The following is a 26939-nucleotide window of genomic DNA, read 5'->3' on the forward strand; positions in this document are numbered from 1 at the left end:
TTTCTAAAGCCTTTGTTAGATCAGAAATTCTTTTAATGGTATCATTTTCAAAGTAAAAGTGTACGTTTCGTTTATATTAATTTTGTTTGAATGTACTATCTCAGTCGGTCCTTTGCCCGCCATCAAAGGACGGTACTCTTTATCTGGTGTACAAACTCGTACCTGACCGTTTTCTAGGCAAAATCAAAGGGATGGAAGATTTTAATGAGACGCGCATTGGAGTTTTTGTTTTGCATCCTTTTAAGAAGTGTTATATACAATTTTAACGATTGTACGCTCGTTTTTAACAAATATGAATCGCAAACAATGTGTATTTTGTTATTTACAATAATGATAAACTTGAATAATGAAGTTCCAGAAGCTATTAAAATGTGGGTCATGATTTTGAATCCGTCATTAAAATTGAAGTGAAAAACACATCCCTAAGACAGCAATCAGAGGTTCAAAGGTGACACGTAGTATGTTATAATTGAGACGCCTCACTCCAATTAAAACTGAATATTTAGACTCTAAAGAGCTTCAAGTAATTAGAGGGAAGGATTCCTTTGCCGTTGATAAAACGCATTTAATTTAAACGGATAACTTTATATGTCAAATGTTATACATGCAATGTTAGTGGGTTAACAAGCAAAACAAAAATATATTTTACAGCCGCCCCAAGATTCTTAAGAGATATTTTAACGAGAAATTAAATTTCATAAGATAAATAAAATATTTCTTTCAAAAGATAATTCGTCTATAACATTTCCGATGTAGTTTTAATAACATTTTTTATTTCTTTCTATCTTTCTACTACTTCAAAAAAATGTTCGGCTGTTAACAAAATACTTTATAACATTCACCACCATAATAACACTTTTAAAGAATTAATTATCATGTACTTTTCATATAAAAATTACAATACTTACATGACGAGGTGATGGGGATAGCTTGTGGGGCTATTGTCTTGTACCGGAAATGGTGGAAAATCGTCTTCACTTTCGTAGTTATTTCGAGCCATACTTTCGTATTCTACAAATAATATTAATTTAGTACATCACAGGAATTAGATGGGAGATATAACATGAGAATAATTTCAAAGAACTCTATACGACAATAATAATAGGCTTAGTGGCTGGTGCGACTCTCATATTTGAGGTCGTAGCTTCGATCCCCAGCTGTGCACCTATAGACTTAGTTTCTATGTTTCATTAGCTCGAAGGAAAACATTGTGCAGAAACCGGCTTGCCTTAGACCGTGGACCTAAAAAGACCTAAAAACTGTGTATCAGGCACAGGAGGCTGATCACTTACTTGTCTATTTGATTGAATTATCATGAAACAGATACAGAAATCTTACGCTCAGACCTACAATGACACGAGTGATTAAAACAAAACGTAAATCAGATAGATACCTGAGCTGTTGAACAATTGAAAGAAACAGTTTATATCACTACGTTTTTCAAAGTTCAGTCTGTCAAAATTTATTCTACACACAAACGTACCTCGTATAACCCTTCTGACTCTTCTCGTGGCTTCCTCCGAATAGTCCGCTAGAAGATCCTCTACTGTCTTCCCTCGGCCGTCTAAAGCTCTGAGATCAGCACCCTTGGCTAACAATATTCTCACTACAGATGCCTTGCCGAAACAGGCCGCGTCATGCAGTGGTGTACCAGAGTTTGTGCGTATGTTTGGGTCTATGCCCGCCGCCAGCAAGACTTGGACTACCTCCCTGGAGAAAGAGGATAGGTCAGACAACAGTTTTGTGTTGCTACGTTCAGCAGTTAAGTCTCATAACATCCTAAAGGACAGGAAACTCCCTGCATAATTACGTTTTCCTATATATCCTGTTCCAAGTCAAGGCAAGTCCAGATGAAAGATTCTGGGTCTAGACTAAGCGCTAATGTGACTCCCCTATATCGGGGTAAGCCCGATTTCGATAGAAAATACTATTTTTCTTCACGGTACCAAAAAATATTAATGCAAACGCTCATTAATATAGATGTTAGTATGGAATGTTGTAAGACTAGCTGTCTTCTCTTAACGAAGCTAAATAAAGAATGAATTAATCTTCGCACAGTAGTAATTTTTCATTAAAGCATGTAAATGACAACGCAATTGGCACCCTTATATACAATGTTTCATATGTCGTGCAGCAAATTGATACATTATCAGAATACAAAATTTAATTACCTGAATTTAATAAATTAACCAACAGAACACAAAAATCTGTGAATACACAATTCCAACATTGACAATTGACATATCGATGACAATGCATATTTATGAAGTGAGCTAACGATTCCATGTCATTGTAAATTTTAAAACGCCTGCTGTAAAACACTTCTATGTGATCTGATAAAGAGATATGATGAAGATCATTATCGTTATTTAATATTTAAATTTACATACATATTTCATAAACATACTGACACGTTTGAAAATCATCAAATACATAGTTATCCGCTTTATCCAAATAAACCAAATTAATAAGTATTTTCTCGACTTGCTTTCGTCAACCTCTTAGTATTAATTAATAGGTCGTTTCCATAATGGAACAGTTTTAAGCCCCAACTTTTAACTACACGGAATAATCAAACTTTCACTTATTTCATTATTTCCAGCGCATCACAGCTATTTAAACCCATAAAAAAAAATTGTTTTCCGAATGCTTTATCCAGTGATAATATCTATACAAATTCATACAAACAAAACGATTCCAATTACAATTTTGAATGCATCTTTCATCTCTTTCATCTCTTTCTGTCCAATTGCGTTTACGCTGTTATATAAAGAGTTTAGTTACTGTGCAAATAGATTTATTTGTTGTAAATAAGCTCTATTTATTTTGCTAACTATTTTGCTGGTTCTTTAAAATGTACGCGATAAGATTAAAATAATTTATATATATTTGCGAATCAACTAGAATGTATAAGCGAATTATATAAAAAGCTTTAATTATGACAAACGGCCTGAAGGCTCAAATTTTTAAGGATAATGTGGCATAGTCATTGCCAGAAATTTCGTTAAAGTACCTTACTGATAAGTTTTACTTTGGGCTCGTCTTAAATAGTTCAAAATCTAGATAAGATTGGGATCCACAGTATACAGTATTTTTCTAGATATTTACGCTGAATAGAGTGGATACCGGCAAAATATATATACATTAAATACCTAGTATATTTATACTGTATATTATAGGTAATTATGTGCCAGGCCGAGGTAATCTCTTAGGCGTCTACTACGTCCCTTTATTGGTCGACAATGTGGAAAATTGACAGTCAACGATGTACGAAATGGCCAATATTGCTGATTTATGATCTGATACAAGAATTGGTTCTTTCTAGATAACCTTTACAATTATACCTAAAATTATTTAGGTTTATGAAGCTTTATAGATGTCGCCGGTCTTATCAAAATCCCATTAACCATTTCATTATAAAATATCAACCTTGTTCGTAACTTCTCATGTAAGAATTATTTTACTTTAATTACATAACTATTCAGTTGCTTTTGTTAAACACAAGCGAAACAATAGACAATAGGATTTTAAAAACCATTTCAGATATTATTTATTAGTGACTGTAGAACCAAACAAAACAAATCGTTATATTTAACTATGTTAAGAATTTCAATATAAAAAATATTTTTCAACTATTTTACGTGTTCTCTTTATTATATTTATATATTTTATTCTTAAATAAGACATACATATATTATAGTAAGATGAAAAATAGTCTCCGGCTGGCTACATTAAACTCCAAGACAGTATTAGAATTAGATAGGTTAAGACGTTATTTACAAGCATGTTACGTCATCGTCAATTCAACCAATCCGTGACGGTCACGTGACTGACTATTTTGTAAGTTTTTTTGGTCCATATTTTTAAACTTAATGTACAAATAACTCTCAAAAACATTTTTTCATACCTTAACCTACTGCTGAAATTTAAAGTGTTTAAAATATCAAAATCGACGAACATCATAATATAATAAATATATTTCCTAAAATTTCTCCTACATTTAACAAAACTGCTGCAAATCTGTGCACATGACAGGAACATGGACACGTCACTTCCTTATGTATTTCAAAACATGAACAACGATACCGCATCCAAATTTCATCTATCGTTCGAAGCAAATTCGCAGAGAAACCGATTGGAGCGCGATAACGAACGAATGAATATGAATATGCGACAATGTGTACCCGACTTTACATTAGCATGCGCATTAATATTCAACTGTAAATAGTCGCTCAAATTTACAGCCACAATAGTGTCGTTTACGAAAACTGAATTCATTGTAATCTTTAGTCAAATTGTAGTATACTTTATCTTGATACTATCTATAGCAACTCATCGGAATTGGCTTACATTGATGGCAAAAGATCGTGTGGACGTTCGCCATCGAGAAGGACTGGTAAAGTTAGACTCGTCCGACCTCAAAACTATACAGTGTAAAGGAAACGTAGGGCGAAAATTGGTTCAGGAAAATCACGCCAGATATACAGCTGAACCCGAGTTACCTCAACAGAGATAGACAGAGAGAAAGATACGCTTAATTATTTTTTTATTGCTATGTAAAAAAACTAAGAGTACAGAAAACACTAAGGGGTTTAACCTTGGTGTCTGGCTACACTATTCTAAATTCCATACAAACTAAATATAAAAAAATATAAAAACTATCGTAAAATATCATAAATGTTTAAAACTTTTTGTACATTATGTATTCCATCTTTGGCTATGTTTAGCATAATTGTTTTTTGTTTTATATAATTTATGTTAGATGTAGTAGCAATATATAAGTATAATGCAAAAAAAACGAAACGAATAACAATAAAGAGATGTTTTTAAACCCTCTAGATAATATTACATCTAGCTAAAACGTATGGGGCCAAGCAATCACATCCCAGGTTGGCTAAACATACATTTTAAGGTTATCTTTCAAGTGACATACCTAATATAGTTAGAAACACAATAAAAAATATACGTGATAGTTCGATATTTTACCGGCTTTATAACACATGGACAAATAAATGTCTGCTTTTAGTTAGTAGACAAAGTAGTTAGACATTTGTCAGACACTGATTGCTGCTTAAAAATTTAAATTCGTTCATTTAAGACATTTATTCAGTTGCGACCTAAGACGTGAGCCTTGCTAAATTTAAAAGTTTATTAAAAAATACTTGTTAAATACTTTGTAACTATTAACGTAATTTATTTGTGTTAATGCAACCTTATTTAATAATTTATAAGCTATGCTAAAGCGAGTTACCTGCAGTCAAACTGCGTTTTTCAGGGTACAGTACAGGGTACAGGGTAAACAGTTTTGCAGGCAATACACTTGCTCCATCTAAATAGTTATCATAACCTTACGTAAAGAAATACAAATTACTTACTTGTGTCCATTTTTGCTAGCTCTGTGCAGGGGTGTGGAAGAGAAGGACCTGACCTTCCAATTCGGGTACTTGTACGGCTGAACCAGCATAGGCTGAACTCGCAACAGGTGCTGGACGGTTTCCAACCTGTTACACAATCCAGAACGTTAAACATTTATTTTTGTCTGTAATTATTTTTAGTACTTGCGTAGAAGGACGATAATCAAAAAATACTAACCAGTTTTAATTATTATTTTATGATTTTAATATCCAAAATATTAGTTATTCATGGTTATAAAATTGGAATAATGCCATCAAAAACATAGCATAAAAAAACAAGTCTCGTAGTTCACTACCGTAAAAATTTGTGAGATCCACATACTCATTACGAAGTCGGTTAATTTATTGAGTACATCCTTACGATATTGTCTGAAGTTATAATATAATTGAAAAATAAATAAATCAGTGGCACTACAACCTCTTTAGGTCTTGTCCTCAGATTTTTGAATCTGTTTAGTGATAAATTTTTAAATCTAATAGGCAAGTAGGTGATCAACCTCTAGTGCCTGACACACGTCGTGGACTTTTAGGGTCTAAGACATGTCGGTTTCCTCACGATGTTTTCCTTCACCGTTCGAGCAAATGAAAATCCATTGGTGCACAGCCGGGGATAGAACCTACGACCTCAGTTATAAGAGTCGCACGCTGGAGCCACTAGGCCAACACTGCTATAATATAATTAGCTGACCTAACAACATTATACTGACCATATCAAGGTCAATAATCTTTAATGTTAAATAAGTATATTTGACTTCAGTCATGCTTCTAGTTTATAAGATATAAAAATCTTTTTTAACTATCCAACACAAAAAACAAACCAGTAATTGTTGAATTGGAGCATTTTAAGTTCTATTTTCATTTTAATCACATAAATAACAACTAAAACTTACAGCAGCCAATTGAAGATTTATATTTGTTATACAGAGATTTTACCAAGCGACGCGAACATAACGAAACATGAAAACACACTGACGCAATAACCATTTATGATAAAACAAATCTAGTATGTTTGCATAAATTAAATTTAGATGGTGTTGCCAGCGATAAGCGTAACTGACATTGTCCCAATCATTATAGAAGTATAAACTATGTTTTTATTATCTTTTAATATATACAATTCTCGTGGCGGTTTGTAGTTAAACTCCTACGAAATAGCTTGACCAATTCTCATGAAATTTTGTGTGCATATTGGGTGTATCTGACTGCCTGTTGACTGTTAATTTAAATTTAATTTAAATTAAATTTCACTTTCTGCCACTGTCTGTAAATATGGCGTAGGTACACCACAACTTTCATTGTGTTTTTCAAAGTTTCATGAAAAATGTTGTTTTTCAGTACAATGGAAGAGTATGGTGACAATAATAATCTGAATTTGACTCAAGCAATGTAATTTTTATTTCTGCTAAATAATGAATCTGTCGTACGAATGGCCTAAACATTAGCCAGCCAGTTTATTAAATGTTGTAACAAACTCAACAGGTGAATATCTATCAGGCGGCTAGTTAAACGACGCTGTTTCGTTAAAAGGCTAGGATGTTCATCGAATAGCTAATTAAGCTAGTTGGTTGCGACATCCACATATACAACCTGCCGCGGAAAAGATAACATCGTGAGAGAACCATGACGTCGACTCTAACAGAGTGTATTTGGAAATTATCACAAAACGTAAGAAGTTTGTCAAAAAGTTTCTTTTTTTTAATTTTTACTATTTACAAATTGCCTAGAAATTTCTAATGTTACATTTGAACTATTTCAAATACAGTAATTCAAGCAACCGTTAATTACACATACAAACTCACTCCTATATCAAAGCCAAGAATCTCATTACCCCACGCTAAAGGGTATAAACTTATAACCGCATCTCAAACTAATTTCTAAGGTAAAATATTTGATAGTTAAAACACTGTAAGCTCCAATGAATACGAATACCTAATTTAGAGGAGTTTCGGTGAAATTTGTGTTTAATAATTACGATCCATTCAAACCGAATTTTACACCCAGAAAGCCGAAAGTTAATTTGTTTCAATAGCTACTATATACTTGTAAGTGAATAGTAGGAAAGATAAGACAATCACTTGAGATACGAACGATGACAGGTTCCGGGGCGAAACAAACTAATGTATACTTTTACCTGCGTAACCCAGATTTTTCAGTACTAAATGTTAGGACTAATAAACGTTGTAGGTACTATTATTATTATGTACTTTTTGTAAGTACATAATAATAATATACGGTTAATGTTAAAGAATTATAGTTGAGAATTATTTGTTAATTGATTGAGGGTCTTGAATTGAAGAAGTTGCAATAATAAGCGCGAATCGTATTACACTTTTGTTTGAACCGAGAGTAGTGGACTGTATACATTTTTGGACAGTAAGTATAACTAGCGTATAATCTAAAAAACAAATATACATATATACAATAGTTTCATACTATATTCGAGTTAAATCTGCCAAAAAAGTCTTAAGCCCAAAATTATGGCATACCGTCCATACTGCGCTGCCAAGTCCAAGGCACTCTCTTGCTTGATATTCCGAATGTTGACGTCAGCTCCATGAGCTATGAGCTGAGCCACCACGTTCACAAAACCGAATTGAGCTGCCATCAACAGCGCCGTCTCTTGGTCCAGAGTCTAGGAAAGAAACTTACTTAAAGAATACTTCATACAAGGCAAATTTAACAAATTCACTATTTATTATGTATTATTGTATTCCAAATGATCTTTAGAGTTTTGACTGCACAGTCTACTAAATTAATATTGAGTCTAACGTATACCGACTGATTATGTAAAAAATAATGTGTGTTAACAGTGAGTAAACGGTCAAATCATTTATTCTAAATATTGACAAATTGTTACTTCAGTTTTTTTTAATAGAATAAAAAGCAAAAACTAAGTTTAACCTAAAAAATTTAAATTGATAAAACGATTCACCAGATGCATGACTTGATGATGATGAGATGTCGTACTTTCAAAGGTAACCAACCTTTCTCGCCTAGTTTCTAGTACTTTACCCATGTATAGATTTTGAACATAGACAGACAACATCTTGTATGATAAACAATTTCGTAAATTGTACGAAACAGTAGTCATGAAACAAATATACTCACCACGTGATTGACATTGACAGGTGGATTGTTGTGGTTGAGGAGCATGGCTACAATATCGACATCTCCCTTCCACGCCGCCAAATGAAGGGGCGTAGCACCCTTCTTGTCCACGACGCATGGTGACGCATCCACTGATAGTAGTAACCGTACTATCTCTCTGAACAAATATTGTATGTAAATAATTTCTGATATGGAATACGAAAATAAAATGCTGTCAGATCAATTTTGGAATTAAACAGTTTTATATATCTATATTTAATATATAGGCAACCAATATTTTTCAGTTTGCACACACAAATTTTTTCGCCAATAGACAATAATGCTTAAGGTACACTCATCTTTGAGATTTCATGCTATAATCAACAAAATCTATTGCATTGGTAACACGTTTAGAAATTCAGATAGTGTACTTAAATTGATAATCAGTATAGAAGTTCTTTTACAATAATTTTCAGCAAATCAGCGCCCGGAACCATGACGCTACCAAGCCACCTGATTAGACTATATATTTGTTATACAATTCTATAATCTCTTATTATCAATTATAAATAATTGTAACAGCATATATCATAGGGACTTATCATTTACAAAATTATATAGTATTACTGTAATTTAAATTGAATACTATTTTAACATCATATTCATTTTATTACTTTGTTAGCTATAATCATTACTAAAATAGTATTAAAGAAATTTATATAATTACTTACTTGTGGCCACGTAAACAAGCGTGATGGAGGGGAGTATAACCATTATCGTCCTGAACATTTACACCGGCACCTCGCCTTAGACTGTAAACAAAAAAAATATCAAAAGAAATTCGCAGTCGGTAGGATTCGAACCTACGCTCCCAGAGGGAATCTGATTTCTAGTCAGACGCCTTAACCGCTCGGCCACGACTGCTGTTATAAATTGAGAGTAAATAAGAGAACGCTTTCAAATGGATCGATTAAACAAGTTTGAAACGTAAACCAGGTCACGACTGATTGACGAAATTAGCTGAAGATTTATATATCTCATTTCCTTCGTACGATATTTCCTATATTATGAAATACTTCTTGCCAAAAATAAAAAGTTTGATTCTGAATTCAAAAATTTGCATTCGTTGTTTAAAACACCTGCCTTCTTGCTTGAGTGCGCAAAGTTCATTTAAATTTTACTGTTGCTTTTGTAATTATTTTATTTAGCGCTCTTTTTAAGCAAAAAATATTTCTTTTTGAATTAAACTTAGTAATTATGTATTCCACATATTACTTAAACATACACAAAAAAAATTGTCGAACTTTAAACGTCTTTCAAGTAAACATATTCTAGGTATGATTTTCTATGTAATCAGTGAGTATAACACTCCATCGTTAGATTTAATTAAAAACCCTACCATACAACCAGCACAGGTTAAATATTTTTAAAACCTCTACCACTAGTAGTGAACACTTTTTAGATATTCTTTTTTCACATATTTTAGTAGTAATTATGATTACTTTAGTAATGAAAACACACAATTTGATAGTTGAAATGACACACATTGAATTACCGTTACGACACACATACAGCTAAAGACAGAGAACTCTGAGCCGGCCTTGACACCACGAACAATTCATTACGGCAGGTCATAGACCCAAGACCTGATTCAGACAATGGTCAACCCGCATTAGTTCCTTTCTTAACCGTTAGAACTTAGAACTTGAATATTTTGATAATGATTGCTTAAGATCACACATACACAGTCAGAAAAATTGCACCTATAGTTGTCTGAGGGTAGATTTATCGCTTTATATCCTTCACTTGTTAAAAGGCAAAGTGATAACCAGCCTACAATGTCCTTCTAATGATAACGATATTGTTTTATATAACAAAGAAAATCCAGGGTGTTCAACGTTACAAACAAGCCGAAAAGTGTGATCAGGGTAATGCTAAACAAACTTTCTACGAGTCAAATATCCCTGAAGAGAACAAAACACTATACCACATACCACGATTAGCAACATTGTTTTATTACTATGGATTTTTTGTAAATAATGGCGTCTTAACCTTGTGATAAGATATATTTTACAATGCATGAAGTCTTACTTTTACGTTCGTGGTACTGTACCTAATTATGAGACTAAATATTACTAACTATTAATGTTTCTAATGTAGCGCTGACGAAATCAGTAACTATGTGGAGAGGCCCATCAGGCAAAGAATACAGAGGCAGACTCTGCTCTCGATGGGATGATGACGTTAAAATGATGGCGGGTCCTCAAGGATGCAAATAGTTCGGGATAGAGAAAGATTGCAAGTCTTTTAGAAGGCCTTTACCGAAGAGGGTTAAGTGTACAAAAATATTTACTAAAATATAGAATAATTAGATTAGTAGCAGGCAGTAATTGAAAGCTAAAAATATTTAAAAAAAAACAAATTTTTGAAATGCTTGTAAATTTAAGTTACTAAAAGCATAAGTCAGTAATTGATATCATTAGAATAATTTTGCCTATTGAATCAATTATGAATCACTGCAGGAAGCCTGCCAGACAAAGACAGGTATATCATGGCATGGGTAATATTTTAATATGTAAAGTATAAACAATAATCAAGGTGACTAGAATGTAGAGCGATTTTTTTTGTTATTAATTTATTGTATAGATAATCTTAAATAGAAGTTGGTGTGATAGAAACAAACTGGACACAGTTTAGCAATAAATCAATATTTACAAGAAAAACCTTTCTATTGACAGTTTACGACCAAATATTTGTATAATTTTTGTAACAATTCTCATTTTAATTGGAAACTATATAAAGGCCGGCAACGCACTCGCGAGCCCTCTGGCATTGAGAGTGTCCATGGGCGGCGGTATCACGGTATCTCTAATAGCCCACTAATTAACTCACCTATCAAAATCGAAAAATTTCGAACGTAGCTTCTTCTTAGCTTTCACACATTTCCTATACAAATGACACTTCGCGTCGCACACATTAGCACATATATCTAGCGAGCCAAAACACTGCACTTTTTTGTCATCCATCTTTGAGTCACCTCCGAATGTATGTATCCATATTTCTATACTGACTCATAGGAATTCACTGGCCCAAAACAGGTTAGACCGACCAGGGAGGGACAAGGCGTTTGAGTAAATTAATATCGTATAGATAACTCCGATAAGATAAATATGTAGCACAAGGAATTACCATATTGCGAATGTATTATCTAATTATAATTGACAAAACAAAAATAGTCAATTGATAATTGATTAATTTCACAACTAATAATTCATTATGGATTACTTAGTGCTAATCGATTCGGTGCTATTAAATAACACATACAGTCAAACTCTGTTATAACGACATCCAAGGGACTACTCATATTTGGTCGTAAAAACCGATAGTTAGTAGCCGATGACGTTGAAAGTACTTAATACAATAGAATTGAAGGACCATTGATTTTGGTCATTATAACCGGTATGTTGTTCTAAACAATGTCGTCGTAAACGGTAATAACTGTATTTCTAATCTTATTTTTTACCGCATCAATATTACTTTACTCCAAAAGAAAACAAAGATACGCATTTATATGAATTCCGGTTTCTACATATTCAAAAGATACAGCTATTTATCAAGAATCATCCAAGTCTAAGAACAATGTTTACCTATACAACAAAAGACCTCTAAAAGTAGACCTAGAAACAGCTAGGATGTATATTGTATACGCAGCAGGCGGACAAGCCAGTCCCCCACAGGCATTAGTCATAAAGTAGGCGAAAGGTATTTTCCTCATGACGTACGATATCATATGCAAATTCGATGGTTTTTACAATATTACAAATAATACGAGTGATATTACAATGACGATTGCCCAATACAAACATACGACGATACACTTAAATAAAAGACTCAAAAGGGCGATCTGAGACTCATTATTCAGGACATAATTATTTTTATTTGTAGTCTCCCAAAAATCTAAAGGTACAATTTGTATGTATGAAAACCTGTCATACATACAAATTGGTTGATGCATAGATCAAGATTAAACATATATAGGCCTCTTTCTCCACTCAACGTATTAACGAAAAGAGCGATTATAGACTATAAGAGAGCTCTCCCTAAACTAATTATACTAAATAGATCAGATAATATATATAATCATGCTAGGCCTGCGTTGTGCTGTGGGTAATTCAGATTTGCATCTGCGCTTGGGCATTAATTTGACCGGTTTCAAGGCTATCAACTGGACTGGAACTGCGAAGCAAATTAAAGTGAGGATTAATGTTGGAAATTATACCTTTTTTACCATATTTGGTATAAAGCAATTGTACACTTTGAATTAATTATAAAAGAGTATTCATTATAGTAGAGAAATTAGCTTCATGTCAGAAAAGAAAATATGCTTTTTTTTAAAGTAATTAACTAACTTATTTAGCTGTTGATGTGTGTGTTTAGTTGTTATTTTTTGACAAATAGGAAAGCAAGTTAAAAACGTTTTATAACAATAATTAACAAATCAATCAATTTTACTTTAATATTTGATCCTGAAAACGCGATCTTTTAATAGATATTAAAGAAGACAAAGATTTGTTGTTTATATGGATACTATTTTATTTCTTTTTATTTTCTTAAGTTCTTAAATAGCAAAAGGAGGTGAGTAAGTCTAGTATAAGTCTCAAATATCAAAGAAAAAATACTGGTAAGAGATTTTTGTATTGAAAGTTCACTTGAACCTATACAACCTACCTAAACCTTCTCCGCAATATGCGAAACATATCCTTCCTACTGAAAAACGGTATCCAAAACTTCATTTTAACACTTCACTGAGAGCAGTTAGAGGCCGTTTAAAATCGATTACACGCCATTTCTTATCTAAACGCTCTATAATAATATTGATTTTAAATATTTAAAGAGCACCATATCTTGGAGACCGCCGTAACTGACTAACCATCACACCGTAGCGTGAATCATCGTCCGGGCAACAGGTTGCTTCAGTTAGACCTTTTTATTGCGGTAGTTTTGCGGTGTAACTGTTGTTTTGGAGCTCGGGCTCTAATTATTTGAGTTGGCTGTTTGCTTAACTCTTAGCATAAACCCATTTCTTCTAATCATTCATGTAATCTTAGAAATTCTAAATGAGGTCAATATGAATTTTGTCTAATAGGCGTTGCATGTATTTTTGTATGTTTGTAATAAGAATACCTAAAACTCATAGATTACACGATTCGAATATTACATTATCTCTGAGTAGCATTTTATTAAAAGAGCGTGCCAAGCCGAAGTAGAGCACTACCGTTCAATAAAATTGTTACAAAATACCGAATCAACAACATACGTACTTAGATTTTTTTTTCCTAAATGTCATAGAAAACCAGTTTCATCGTTTAGTATAAAATGGTTTAATCTGCTCGCTATTGCGAAATCTAATACATGTACAATATCGCTAACGTAGATAATAATTTTATCTAAGTTTTTATGCAAAAGTATAAATTACTTTAATTTTAACTTACAAACATTCTAGGAAGTACAGTATCATATAAATATATTTTTAATGATAACTACGGCTTTAAACTTCACCAGAAGAGCTATAGAAGTAAATCCTGAAAAGCATACATTTAAATAGTTTTAATAGAATTACGATATTGCCTCAAAAATTTGCTATAACTATCGTATGTGCATTTTAAGTTAAGCATTTCTAGGTAGATGAAACTTCTTTATGTATGTAATTTAATTAGAGAATCAAACAATACGTGTTGAGTACAAGCATTTGTTAATATACACGTGATCAACTTGTCACGTTGATCAGATTTATTTCTCGGTATATAAAGTACTTACTAGACGTGTTTTCCTTCGCGTTAACTCACTAAGGTTACATACTAACATACATAAGAAATTTTCAAATAATTTAAGACAATAGCTGATGAAACTAAGAAGCAAACTTTAAGGAAACTTACATGCATATACCCAAGTAAAATGTATAGTTCATTAATTTCAATATGCAGATATTCCCTACCGGCAAATCTTTATCAAGATACAACAATACATCAATATAATAAAACCATTTCTCATTGCCTTAACTATATTTTATCTAGGTTCCTGGGATTAGATAACTGCTATAGATAAGATAACTACATTTTAACCAAAATAGGAAGGAAGCATGTTTTGAAAATTTTCAGAAATGACACATTGATAGTTTTTATTAATAAAATATCAGTGAGTCAAGCATTGGCAAGCTTTTATAAATAAATATTGAATTTGAAACTACATACAAAAAATTTCAAGCCTCTTAGTCTTTAGCTTACATAAGCAGAAACATCATTGAATCTTTTGCTTAGTTAAAGCCTTTCAGATTCTATTCAACAATCATGCCGTCAGAGATAAATTATAAATATAAAATCCCGCATTGGTATCTGAAATAAAGATGTTAAAATAGTAGTAGAAGTTTTCATTTCATCAGGCTACAGGCTTAGAAGAGATAAGCTTAAAGGAACCCTCCAATCGCACTGTATTTTTAACATTGAATAATCTGACAATGAATTATTCTAATACTAAGTGTCTAAAAGCTCATAAAAATACATTAACATTAATCAGTGGGTTATACCGTTATAGAAAATGTTTCAGCATCTATTTACAAATCACTTCCATATAGGCCTTACTGATTAAGCCTTTTCAATAATCAAGATCAATTCATACAATCCTATTGTCTTATACCTAGAAATGTTATTTAAACAACATTCAATAAATAACTGAAGGAGTCTGAAGCGAAGCTAAACATACCAATAATCTTAATAAGATAATCGAAATATAGCAATAAATTTAGAAAGGCCATAAAATTCATAAAACCCTCTTGCATTCATACATAAATACAATATGTAGGTGAATAGGATGTGATGGGTAAGTTCAACCACCTTAGCAGTCTGGCACAGAGCCAAACACTTAAACAGTATTAGCCACTTACTTCCTTAAATAGATAATGTTTTACCACCTTGCTAACTTTTATTGATCACTCTTCTATTGTATTTTTTATTGGCGCATAATTAAAGGTTGCATTGTCTATGAAAAATACATCAATTAGTAACAATGACATTATATAAGTCTTCAATAGTGGGAAAACATCAAAATGGAGTTGCTACTTAGGAGCATTTGTACCTACTAAGAAGACCAAAGGCTTAGCCAAATAAGTAATATAGTGTGAATTTAAGATTTCATATGTTTTACAATGTTTTACTTCCAAAATCATATGGTAGTTCTATCATTGAACCTCCTATCATGGTGTTTGCTATCAAGTTTACAGATCTCTCAAATTGCATTTTAACTTTTCTATTTATTTTGTATTATAAAACAATCATAGCTGTCATACATTTTGGTAATTAAGTATTATCTGCCATCAATCTCAAACATTGAACAATAAACTTGTATGAATACTAAATTTTTATAGCAAAAGTAAATTTAACAGTTTATTACTACCTCTCTGTACCACTGTGTGGACTAGCCACCTTCCACTACTTTTTTAAGATACTTTCACTTTGAGGACAAATATTTCATTTTTAGAATAATTCATCTAAATTAGTCTTATTAGCCCTTATATATTCTATGATTCTACAATTCCAAGGCAAAATAAATCAAGAAATTCAGTGACCAGCCTTGTGTCAGTTTTCCTAATTGGTAATAGGTCTATACTTAAAAGAACTTCTTAGAAAACTTGTAAAACATTAGACAATGGTCCTAATTATACGAAACCGCATTACTATTCACAAGCACAAGCTTAATTTATTATATTCTTGGAATAACAGCGTCGTAAACATTGAAAAACCATCAAGTATAATACAATGTTTTGGTTTTGATCAGATTTTCGCGGAACTAAGACTTAGGAATAAACTTATTTTTAACAACTGGTAATGTCGAATAATTAGTTCTGGAACTTTAATTAATACATGACCTATATGTAGAAAGAAACATGAATTTACCTTGTAAAAGGACCACTCCTTTTAGTTATTTGTGCTAATATTTTCTCAACACTCCGCTCATCACCTTTGCGCGCCGCATCTAACAAATCCTGGCCTCTTCCCATGGCCCATTTATTTCTTAAATCAGATTACGTTCACAATGTATCACCATTTCAATTTTTTACACTAGAATTCACTACACACTACAACAAGTACAACTTCATTGATCGAGCCGCCATGTTTAAATTAGACGTGAGTGCGCTCTAGCGGCCACGGTGGGAATCGATATTGCGATTGAATGACCGATAAATACAGAATGAGTGGACATGACATTACATAAAAATAAATTTAATCATAAACGGATTAAGAATATTACTTATTTTATTATTAAGTATACCTTAACATTATTCAAATGTATTTAAATTTACATATTCAATAAGGCATTAAAAAAAACTTGTAGGCTTGTGGTTTTAGTATATTGTATTTAATTAATTTCAATGACTAGATGTAATTTTAAAAATCTTAAATTTCAAATTCAGCTACCTAAAATGCCTCACGAGGTTTCCTCTTGGTACATATTTTTTTCCTAGTTTGCATTCAGTTCTGGTTATATTTAGGATATAAATAAGTAGGTATTTTTCTAGAACTGAATTGTTTAAATGGAAAAAAACAAGTTATAATTGTTAGGTATTATTCATGTAATTTCTCGACTTATTATATTTTATTATAGATTATTCTCTTTAATTCACAAAACTTAAAGAATCTCATGATTTTCATAAGTAGGAATTCAATATTATATTTTAACCCTGCGAACTGTGAATGAGGTATTACGTTCTATTTCACATTGGTAAATAATATCGTTCACCTTTAGATCGCCGTTTAGATCTTCACAGTTCATAGATCTTTTGACAATTGACAAAGATATTTGACTCAGACGTGACAGTTTACAATATAATAACAAAAGTTGAGAAAAAAGTGAGACACGCAAAGTTTTCACTAAATGAAGTCGGTTAAAAATGATAAAATGTTGTGATTTATAAGAAGTTCAGTGAACCTAAATATCACTTAAACTTTCTAATTATGCTATCGCTTTTGTAATTCATTTCAATAAGCACTACGTTCGGCTGTTCTATAATGTCAACATCAACAGCTGATTGCCGACAAATTTAATTAGAGAACATAATAATTAATCGTTTTACTCTGGCTAGAAATAAATTTTGTGTTTGTGAGTAAAATGTCTTCAAGAAGTGTGGTTAAGTGTGGTATTTGTCTGCTTACGTTAATCTTAATAGAGACTGGATGTGCCCAAAGTAAGTAAATAATGATAAAAGCCAATTCAAAACATAAACAAGTACCACCCCCTAAGAACATACTTTAAAATGATCAATGATTATCCCACACATATATAATATCTTCACTACTTCAATATTAGTGTAACTTCTACAAAGTAGTTTTTTTCTAATAAAATTAATAATTAAGCTACATATATAATTATAGTCTAAAAGTCAATGACATATAACACAAGTGCTTAAATTTTTTTTCCAACACAGTAAAGTTATAATATAATCATACACATATACACATATATTACTATATAGGATTCACTTTTATGTGATGCTGTGAAATATCTAATCTCCATATAACTAGTTTGCAATTGCTAGCACTTTCATCTTTGTTTATGTGTATTTTTTTTTTGCAGATTTAACACTCATATTAAACAACACACTATCATGGGGAAATAAAGAGTTATATGGTGGTTTCATAACTATACCGGGAAATTCCACTCTGCAAGTTGACTGTATCAATGAAGACAAAAATGTATCTTATATCATATTTCAAGTCCATAGTCATTTGTATAATATAACATTGTATAATACTACTAATGTCCGTGGGTCATCTGTATTTGGTACCAATTTAGGATTATATAGTAATGTTTTACCTACTATTGATACATTTTTTATAACAAACCAAAATTTAATTAGCCTGTTGCTTTATGTATCTGTTCATGGATATAGTCTTGATGGTATGTATTTTAAATATTTTTATTGCCTAATTTTTATAATCTTACAAATAGCTTATTTACAAAAGTAAATTCTAAATATAAAAGTCTAAGGTTCAGAATATGTTCTAACTTTTTACATTAAAAGTTTTTACATTAAAAGACAAAAATTAAGTAATTATAATTTCTTTTGACACATTTCAATTTAAAGGTTTGAAAAAAAGTGCACTTGATTTGATCATTATGCTTAGTGTAACTGGCCAGTATCACTATTGTTTTAGTATTTATTATTGGCCCTATCAGTAGTGTCACATATTATCTATGACTCATTTATATTGCTGTTTAGTAAATAATATTGAAATAAATAAATTTAATTTTACTCAATATATAAGATTAAAAAACTTTTTAAACTATAAACAAACCCACGTGAGTGTTGCTGTACAAACATATCATGAAATTGAAAATAAGGATGGAAGAGTAATCTATAGCATATTCTTTATTATATTAGGTTTTACATATGAAATTGGGGTTTTATCTGGGTGAAAAAATATTGATTTACTTTTTAAAAGAAAATATTACTTATATATTTAATAAATCAAAGTATCTACCATTGCTATTTATGCATTTTTGCTATTTAAAAAAAAGACTCATCTGAGTTTCAATTTTACCTTTAAAAATGTTGTCATAATTTCGAAAAAAAAAATGGTAATCAGTTGGAGCAAGCTCCGGGGAGTACGGTGGATGTCATTCCAATTTGGTAGCAGACCGTTGTCTAGTGTGTGGTCACTGGTCTAGCGTTGTCGTGAAGCAGCAGTGGCCTTGAGCCATGAGCCAGCCTTGGTTGCTAAACATAGGAGCCAGCATTGCCATCATGATTTTCAGTTGTTGTAGACATCTGCTGTAATCGTCTAGCCAGATTAAAGAAAGTTATAGTGAATGACCCCGGCACTCGAACACAAAACAACCACATAACGAACACAAGTAACTTTTTCAGCCATTGCGATAAGCGGTTCCAATTAATCCGTACAGGATCCACATCATCACGAATTTAACATTTCATTCGATTTAAAATCTCTTCATTATTATACCGGTTGAGTAATGTCGACGCACGTTTTCGATATGCTTGACTCAATTACTTAGTTACACAATTAATTAGTTACTTTAAGTCCAAGGGACATATTCCGTGGTCGACATTACCAGAACGAAGACGACGGAACGAAAAACGAGCTGTTTTCTTTTGCGACACCACCTCCATAAACATCATTAATCCTTTAAGCCGTTTCTGCAGCAATTGTGAAATAATCATAACCAAAGGGGAGAATTTTTTTTGTATATAATTGGGGGGCAAACGAGCCTGCGGGACGTCCAAAAAGGCCAGTCATCGCAGCCTATAGACACCCATTAATAGTAGGTGCGTTGCTGGCCTTTAAAAGTTCAAAGTGACCAGTACGACAAAACGCTAATTTCATATAGAAAAACCTCATATTTGTAAATTCTATGCTATGTTTCTACACGAGTAAAATTGCAAATATTAATTAAATTCTCTAACAATATCCACTTTCAGACCCAATCCCTGGTGGATGCAACATGGAGTTTCCCGTGCCCATATCCCCATATCTACAAACTAAATATAATAATGAATATATTCTGGTTGATGCACCACCACCTAAAGATCAATTAGATGATAAATGCAACACTATTGGCAATGTAGTGTTGCTATTTTATAAAATGTACTTGCCCGAACGAAACTTCGACGCTGATGTTTATTTTGAAGGTATTCAGAAAATGTTGACGGTTAACAATATTGAAGAAAATGGGGAGTTTGTGAGTGTGATTTTGTTAAATTTAATTTCAATTTAAAAAAAATAAGTTTGACAGTAAAAGGTGTAATTTTGTTTATCTTCCCTAAGACAGGCAGCAAAAATGTCTCATAGTTATAAGTTTTGATTGTTTTCAGGCTCAGATCTGGTAGTACTTTTACCCACTTTCCTTATCAAAAAAATGTCCCTTTCTCTGCCCATGACATACATCCTTGGTTTCCACATATTTGGTTTTTGAATTAAGTTTGCTTATTATAATACTATAGGTCCCAGATAATGGTCTCCACAATCGACGAATGCTCAGTGCGTACCCAGGTGTAGGATCTATATATGTGGCTGTAGCAATTAGTGTGGAGAACGCAAGCGCGTATTCAGTGTACGTGCCAACGTATACGTACGCTTGCGCACCCTTGGTCGAAGGAGACTGTGATATTTTTGGTACGTGCTACATTTGACGTTCTAAACTTCTTCATATCGTTGGTAGTTTAATTATTTTGTGTTGTTTCAGATGATGTATTATCACAATTATTACTGGCGTCCATTTTGTTTATTGGTTTGTTTGTGTGTTACTACGGGCACAAGTTCTTTAAGACTGAGATGTTTTTGATAGGATTGATAAGTGGTGGTATTGTTACCTACATACTTATTTCTATGATGGCTGATTTGGATAGACCAGGTAATATGTTTTTTGTATTAATGTTATATACATTGCCAACCTAACCTTCCATATAAACTACACCCTGTTGTATGTTTGTTTGTTTGGTTTTTTTTTAGTTTGTTTGTGACAATTTGGTTCGATATTTTTTTGATTTTGCGGAAATATGTAAGAAGAAGAATCACGTACCAAATTTGTATGAAGAAAATAATTAAATTTGGAAATCCTAATTTATTTTTTTATTACAGCGCTTCTGGGTGCGTCTATACTTTCTGGAATATGTTTTGGAGCAATATGGTTGCTGTTCTGGTGGTTTTACGGTATACCTTTTTTCGCTGTTTTTCTGGCGACACTTGATGTGGGGTTTCTATTCTCAGCTATAATTTACTACGGTCTACCAGGTATTATTTTAATTAGAATCATTAGTATGTTTTTTTTCTTAAATCTTAATAATAGTAACATCACCCAGCATAATCATGTGCCCATGCGCTAATTCTGCACTCCCTCCAACTATATTTTTTTGGTCTATTAATATATAAATAACTATTATACCTATAAATTATATTTACCCTAACTTAATAATTTATTTTAATGTAATTGAGTATTTTTTTTTCTTTTTAGGCGGTTTGACAGCTCTGCAGAACGACGTAAACTTCTGGACTTTATTCATATTTATAATGCTCACAACCTCCTTGCTTCTGGTGTCTATGACGCTCCTGTCAAATATACTGTGTTGCGCGATACTCGGCGCGTACGCAGCAGTATACTCTATGGACTATTATTTGGGCTCGAGTATGAAATATATTGTCATAAATACTATGAGACGAGCTACAGTACCAAAGTTTAATAAAGCTGTCTTAGAACCACCGTTTGAATGGGCAGGTAATTTTTTAAACAATTTTTTATGTTATTTGTTCACGTTTTGCTGATATTATTCTTAAAAAAATTTTAAAGGTTTTAATTTTTCAACCCCAAAGAAATGTCACTTAAAAACTTTACAAAAAAATTAAACAATATACTTAAAATCAAAATAACTTTATGGACGTCAATAAAAAAAACAAATTAAAGCAATTGTAAATTTACATTTACTACAAGTCAAGTGCGTAGAGCGGGCAATATCAGTTAGTCTTGCCCGCTCTCCGCTCTTGACTTGCGAACTGTAGTATATGTAAATTTAAAATCAATTTTACATCGTTTATTTTACCTTCATAAGTGTACATGTTTACCTATATGAATTAATATATTTGAGTTTAATACTATCTAACCAAAGCCAAAATAGTTAGCCAAATTATTATTTTCTTTTAAAAACTTTATTGACGAAAAAACTAATTTCAGATTCTCTCATGTGTCTCTTGTGGGTTGGTTTAGCGATGTCTGGATTCCTCTTCCAACACTTTCAAAATTACGGTCGACCTCCATTTCCTCCACCGCCTAGGAGTGTTCGACCTGTGGTCCCGAGATCCTTGTACGGGGCAACACCTCTTGGACCCAGCCGGTATTTATATATCTAATTATATGTTTTGTTACAGAGGGTTCTCTTACTTGCTTATCAAAATACAGAAGATTTTTTATTTGTCTATGCATTAATTTGAATCTGATTAAAAATATAAAAATATTTATATATAATATACATATTTACTTTTTCAGTTATCCCCGTGTCATTTCAAGAAATCAGCGCAGCACGGTTACCACTGAAAGATCTCCATTATTGGCTTAAGTATGAATATTCAAATTCCAAAAAATTTAAAATAATTACGGACTAAAGTATAACCGGTTCGTCCTCGATATCTATATCAAAATTTATCTATTTCTCTATGTTAATTTAGTAAACACTCTCCCGCCATTTTTACATTCCCTAATCATAGCGATCTCACAAATTCACCAAAAATACTCAGAACCAAACATCACTCGTAATGATATAGCTGACTCTTTCATTTAATATACTACAGTGAGAGATAGCAATGGTCGTTTCCCAAATTTGATACATATGCGTACGCGCACTTAATTTTAATATAAGTTAATGGCATATATATCCTGTGGTAATTTACACGTTAAAGGCTCAACATATTTATATATTTAAGTTGTTTTGCGATTAAGATTAAGAATTTTGTTAGTCACCTATACTAAGTATAACTATACTATTTTGATATGGAATAATCATTAAAAATATATGAATTTGTATAGCGCCTCTAGTGGTAAAATACTAAAGAAATTGCCTATTGAAAATTGTATCGTTTACTTTAGCAACGAACACTATTTTAGACCTTATATATAGGAGTAATTAAATATCACAAAACAATATTGTATCTTTATAACCGTTTAATAAAATGTATTTGTTAGTTAAATAAAGGAATTTACAATAGCTCTCTACATGACACAAAGTGGTATTTTTATTAACTCAAACCGCACATGTTATGGAACAAAAGATGCGTTTGAAATTCAATTCCCCTCATGAGGGGCATAGATAATCTAAACCAATTATAAGCGTTGATAATCTGTGCAATTGTTTATTTCAATACTGACATGTGTTTGATTGTTACGCAGTTTTATTTAATTTTAGTGCAATGTATTGTTTTTTGAATAAAGCACGTATTTCAAATGATGTTTTATTTATATACCTAATGAAAAAATATACCTTTAAAGACAAAATGGTTTCGAGAAATTGTTCTTGATTAATGCTAAAATTTGTCGATTTAAATTTAATCCCATATTGTCAATAACGATAGAAACCATCAGAATGGGTCTAATAATAATTGAATTGTATAACATTGGGTGCATTAAGTAGTTTACCATTAAGAAAAAGCCATACGCCCGAATAACTTGAGATCAGTCTAATGCCGACAATACAAAACATTTAATCCCATCCCATTGTGCGACCCTTCCCCAATCTAAACGTAAATAGGGGAATGTATGGCTCCCTATATAAAACTATTCGGATTATAAAGCGCCAACACGCAAAATTAATACGTACCGCCCAAATATAGTTAACAGCATAATTTTAGTAGTACAATGCTCTGTGGATGGCAACACTATTTTGGCGGGATAAGGTTTTGTTTCGAATGTTCTAACGTCATCTGTGTAGCTTCTCAATGTCAGTAATAAACTATTGTTAAATTCGATACACTTCAAAATTGAATTGGGGAACGAATTGTAAAGAAAACAAAACAAATGGTTAATGCTGTATTTATTAATAAATTTCACTGTAATCTCCTCAATCTATATGCACTTAAACGAGTAATAATTTATTTTACACTTAAAAATTAAGTACAGATCTTATCGTCTATAAGACTATAACACATCCGTATTGCATTTATTTTAATGAAAAATATATTAACCATTTACATTTCCTTAGATTAAGATGAGACTTGTGCTGTTGCATTACTATTACGATGATTTCTTAACACACCCATTTTGACACGCTCCCAAACTATTTCAATTGAATTAAAAATAATCTAACTAGACACCTACGTAATAATTATAATCACAGCAATATTGATCTTCTTAATGATAATAAATAAATTAATTCGTTTCGAAATGTGCTATTTTAATTGTGACTCAACACATTACAACATCTATTAATGTAACTATTATACAATAATACAAACATGCCTCGAATGTCAATTTGTAGTCAGAGGGTTGAAACAAATCGCTGTAACGAAGCTTATTGCCACGTTTTTCTCTATAGCATTAATATTTCGCACCCCTGCCGCATACATCAAAGGAAGAAGGGTTGTGCAAGCAAAGGGCGCATAACACTCAATTATTACAAATGTTGGCACAAATCATTTACATTTCTTAAACTTTGAACACAATACCGTCGCGTCGCTAACGAAACCTCTACCCAACAATAGATGGCGGCTATATACACTTAGATGCGAGGGTATAGTCTATGGAGAATTAACATAATTCATCGATTAGTCAGCTTATGAGCTAAGTTTGAACATCATCAGTTTAACGTACGCATTGTAGCACTTACGACGCGGAATTGTTCTCCTGTATGTCGGCAGGCATGACGTCGTGGCCGGCTGTCATGTTGAGAGCGTTCATAGACAAATGACCGTCCGCGTAGTTGTGCGCCAGTTCGCCGCTAGATGGCGACTCGGGCACGCTCGGGTTCTCGGGCATCGAGAGCAATCGATGCGGGAACCCGAATAGCTGAGATCACTGAAGTCGTCCCCAGTAATTGGACGCGAGGTCCGGCCCCTGCGACGGAATTTGCACCGGCACGCTGACGCCCGCCGATATCACACCTACAAATAAAAGATTCAAGATTAAAATGCAGTCTATTAGAAAATAGGGAGAACTATTCGGTTCCAATTTGACTTAGATTGTTAACGATAACATATCAGTTTGTATAATAACTGAGATAATTAATATCTAACGAATTTATCTCTTATAATAAAGAGTAAAAAATAAGCTCAATAGTAAACAGTTAATTAGCTAGCTACCAGAGTTTTAACACCGGTACTTTTGTCATATTTAGTAGGTATAACCCAGAAAATAATAAAAAAACAAAAAAATTCTAATTTCACCAACTGCACTGTTTGTAGATAGTAAATACTAATATACCAACTGGTTGCTACTAAAACTAAAGTACTAAAATGAGCCTAAGACGTATTATTTCTATTCTGGCCTTTCATTGTTTTCAATACGTAAGCCTTAGATGCTTCCATGAATATTCCCTACATATCGTTATACACCCGTATCTCCCGTAGAAATAGGCATCCAATCAAAGGGTGGTTTACACGAGACGGCTGGCTTTATGACTGGTCTGCCAATCGCCATATCCGAGATAACACGATTGTGTGTAATGGAATGCAATTGGAATCCTATTAGACATATGCCGATACTGATGCATGATGTTAATAGGTTTCGTATTAGATTATGTATGGCATGTGTATGGAATTTGACGTTTAATCTCAGGCAAATTATAATGTTATATAATTTCACCTAATCTTGTGTCTATTTACCTACAATTTATACATAAAAACAGTATTGTTAGTAAATAAACCGAAATGTAAATAATTTAGAAATTGTGTTTATAAAAATTAACTCAAAGGCAAGTAATTTATTAAGTACCTAATTTTAAATATTTATATACACGTCTTTTACGACATTCAATAAAAAATATTGCCAATTATATGAAGACTTAAACTCATAATAAAAGTTTACGGCGTATATTGACGTATAATACTCAGACGCGTGTGGCGTGGTGATAAGGAAAGGGGTGTGTTCACGATTATCACCAGTTAACAGCTCCTTTGAGACTCGTTTGTTCAATGGTCTGGTTCCATGTCACTTTATGAAGATAGATCGCTTTTGTATGGAGAATATATGATCGCGTTGTTACCCGGAACTTATTATATTCAATGGTATTAACGGAAGAATAAGAAATAATTTGATAGTACAACAATACTTTTAGTAAAGGAGATCTAGTGATTCAAACATAACGTATCGCAGCTTCGTACATTCGACGCGGGAATTCCATTAGCAATAATCAATATCAAGTGAACTGATACCCAAAAACGATTTCATTATTAAATAAAACTGGAAATGGTTCTGTGGAAGGAGTGCAAAGAGTAAATGAAACGAAACCGTGCATTTTGAATTGTGAAAAACTCCTTTGTTCGCGGTTGACGTTGAAAACTCTGCAATGGAACAATGAAACGCGCCAACAACAATAATTCATACCGTTTTCCGCCACCTACCGGTAAAAATGTCCGCTGCGTGATATATAACATCGAATGGCAAAGTTATGGCTTTTTAAAACAATGGCGATGCCAAAGGAAACTTCGTTATTACAAATATCTAGAACATTTCGCGTACATGATACATTTTCTTATGCATTGCTTATGTATGCGTTTTGCGAGATTTCGACTTTGTTCTTAATTATAGACGATATTAAATCCAATTCAATGATGGCGTAGTGGCTTCCGCTTGTGTCTCTCATCCCTGGAGTCGTAGGTTCGATCGCCGTCTGTGCGCCAATGTACTTTCTTATACGTGCGAACTTTACATTCGCTTGAACGGTGAAGA

The 26939-nt window shown here is 32.5% G+C and overlaps 3 protein-coding genes and 1 non-coding gene across 16 annotated transcripts in view; 1 reads left to right on the forward strand and 3 right to left on the reverse strand.

The window, feature by feature from the left end:
- LOC110994323 (ankyrin repeat and sterile alpha motif domain-containing protein 1B) overlaps positions 1 to 16710 on the reverse strand; it is a 92251-nt gene extending 75541 nt beyond the window's left edge. For 6 of the 10 annotated variants that reach the window (XM_045628571.1, XM_022260894.2, XM_022260889.2 and 3 more), the window contains exons 1-7: positions 11394 to 11621; positions 9233 to 9313; positions 8523 to 8679; positions 7901 to 8046; positions 5376 to 5501; positions 1484 to 1710; positions 909 to 1011 (exon numbers count right to left, since the gene is read on the reverse strand). In XM_045628571.1, coding sequence (XP_045484527.1) covers positions 909 to 1011; positions 1484 to 1710; positions 5376 to 5501; positions 7901 to 8046; positions 8523 to 8679; positions 9233 to 9313; positions 11394 to 11527 — 974 coding nt within the window. In that variant the 5' untranslated portion in view covers positions 11528 to 11621. Of the gene's footprint in view, positions 1 to 908; positions 1012 to 1483; positions 1711 to 5375; positions 5502 to 6304; positions 6380 to 7900; positions 8047 to 8522; positions 8680 to 9232; positions 9314 to 11393; positions 11622 to 13229; positions 13395 to 16450 lie in introns of those variants that run through there. The other 4 variants (XM_022260893.2, XM_022260892.2, XM_045628569.1 and 1 more) reach the window with 3 other exon arrangements.
- Positions 9344 to 9425, reverse strand: Trnas-aga. Its single transcript has one exon. It is a non-coding gene; the product is annotated as a tRNA-Ser (tRNA).
- A 665-nt stretch (positions 16711 to 17375) lies between the features above and the next one.
- LOC110994324 (transmembrane 7 superfamily member 3) lies at positions 17376 to 23498 on the forward strand. The gene is made up of 9 exons (XM_022260896.2): positions 17376 to 17739; positions 18129 to 18452; positions 19993 to 20252; positions 20515 to 20686; positions 20757 to 20924; positions 21152 to 21304; positions 21525 to 21785; positions 22239 to 22398; positions 22551 to 23498. The coding sequence occupies exons 1-9, from the start codon at positions 17664 to 17666 to the stop codon at positions 22618 to 22620; spliced, it is 1644 nt and encodes a 547-aa protein (XP_022116588.2). The 5' UTR covers positions 17376 to 17663; the 3' UTR covers positions 22621 to 23498.
- A 588-nt stretch (positions 23499 to 24086) lies between these two features.
- LOC110994326 (paired box protein Pax-6) overlaps positions 24087 to 26939 on the reverse strand; it is a 41966-nt gene continuing 39113 nt past the window's right edge. For all 4 annotated transcript variants that reach the window (XM_022260898.2, XM_045628722.1, XM_045628723.1 and 1 more), the window contains exon 9: positions 24087 to 25153. In XM_022260898.2, coding sequence (XP_022116590.1) covers positions 25065 to 25153 — 89 coding nt within the window. In that variant the 3' untranslated portion in view covers positions 24087 to 25064. The remainder of the gene's footprint in view (positions 25154 to 26939) is intronic.

Source organism: Pieris rapae, chromosome 6, assembly GCF_905147795.1.
Source record: "Pieris rapae chromosome 6, ilPieRapa1.1, whole genome shotgun sequence".
In the NCBI taxonomy this organism is placed as follows: Eukaryota; Metazoa; Arthropoda; class Insecta; order Lepidoptera; family Pieridae; genus Pieris; species Pieris rapae.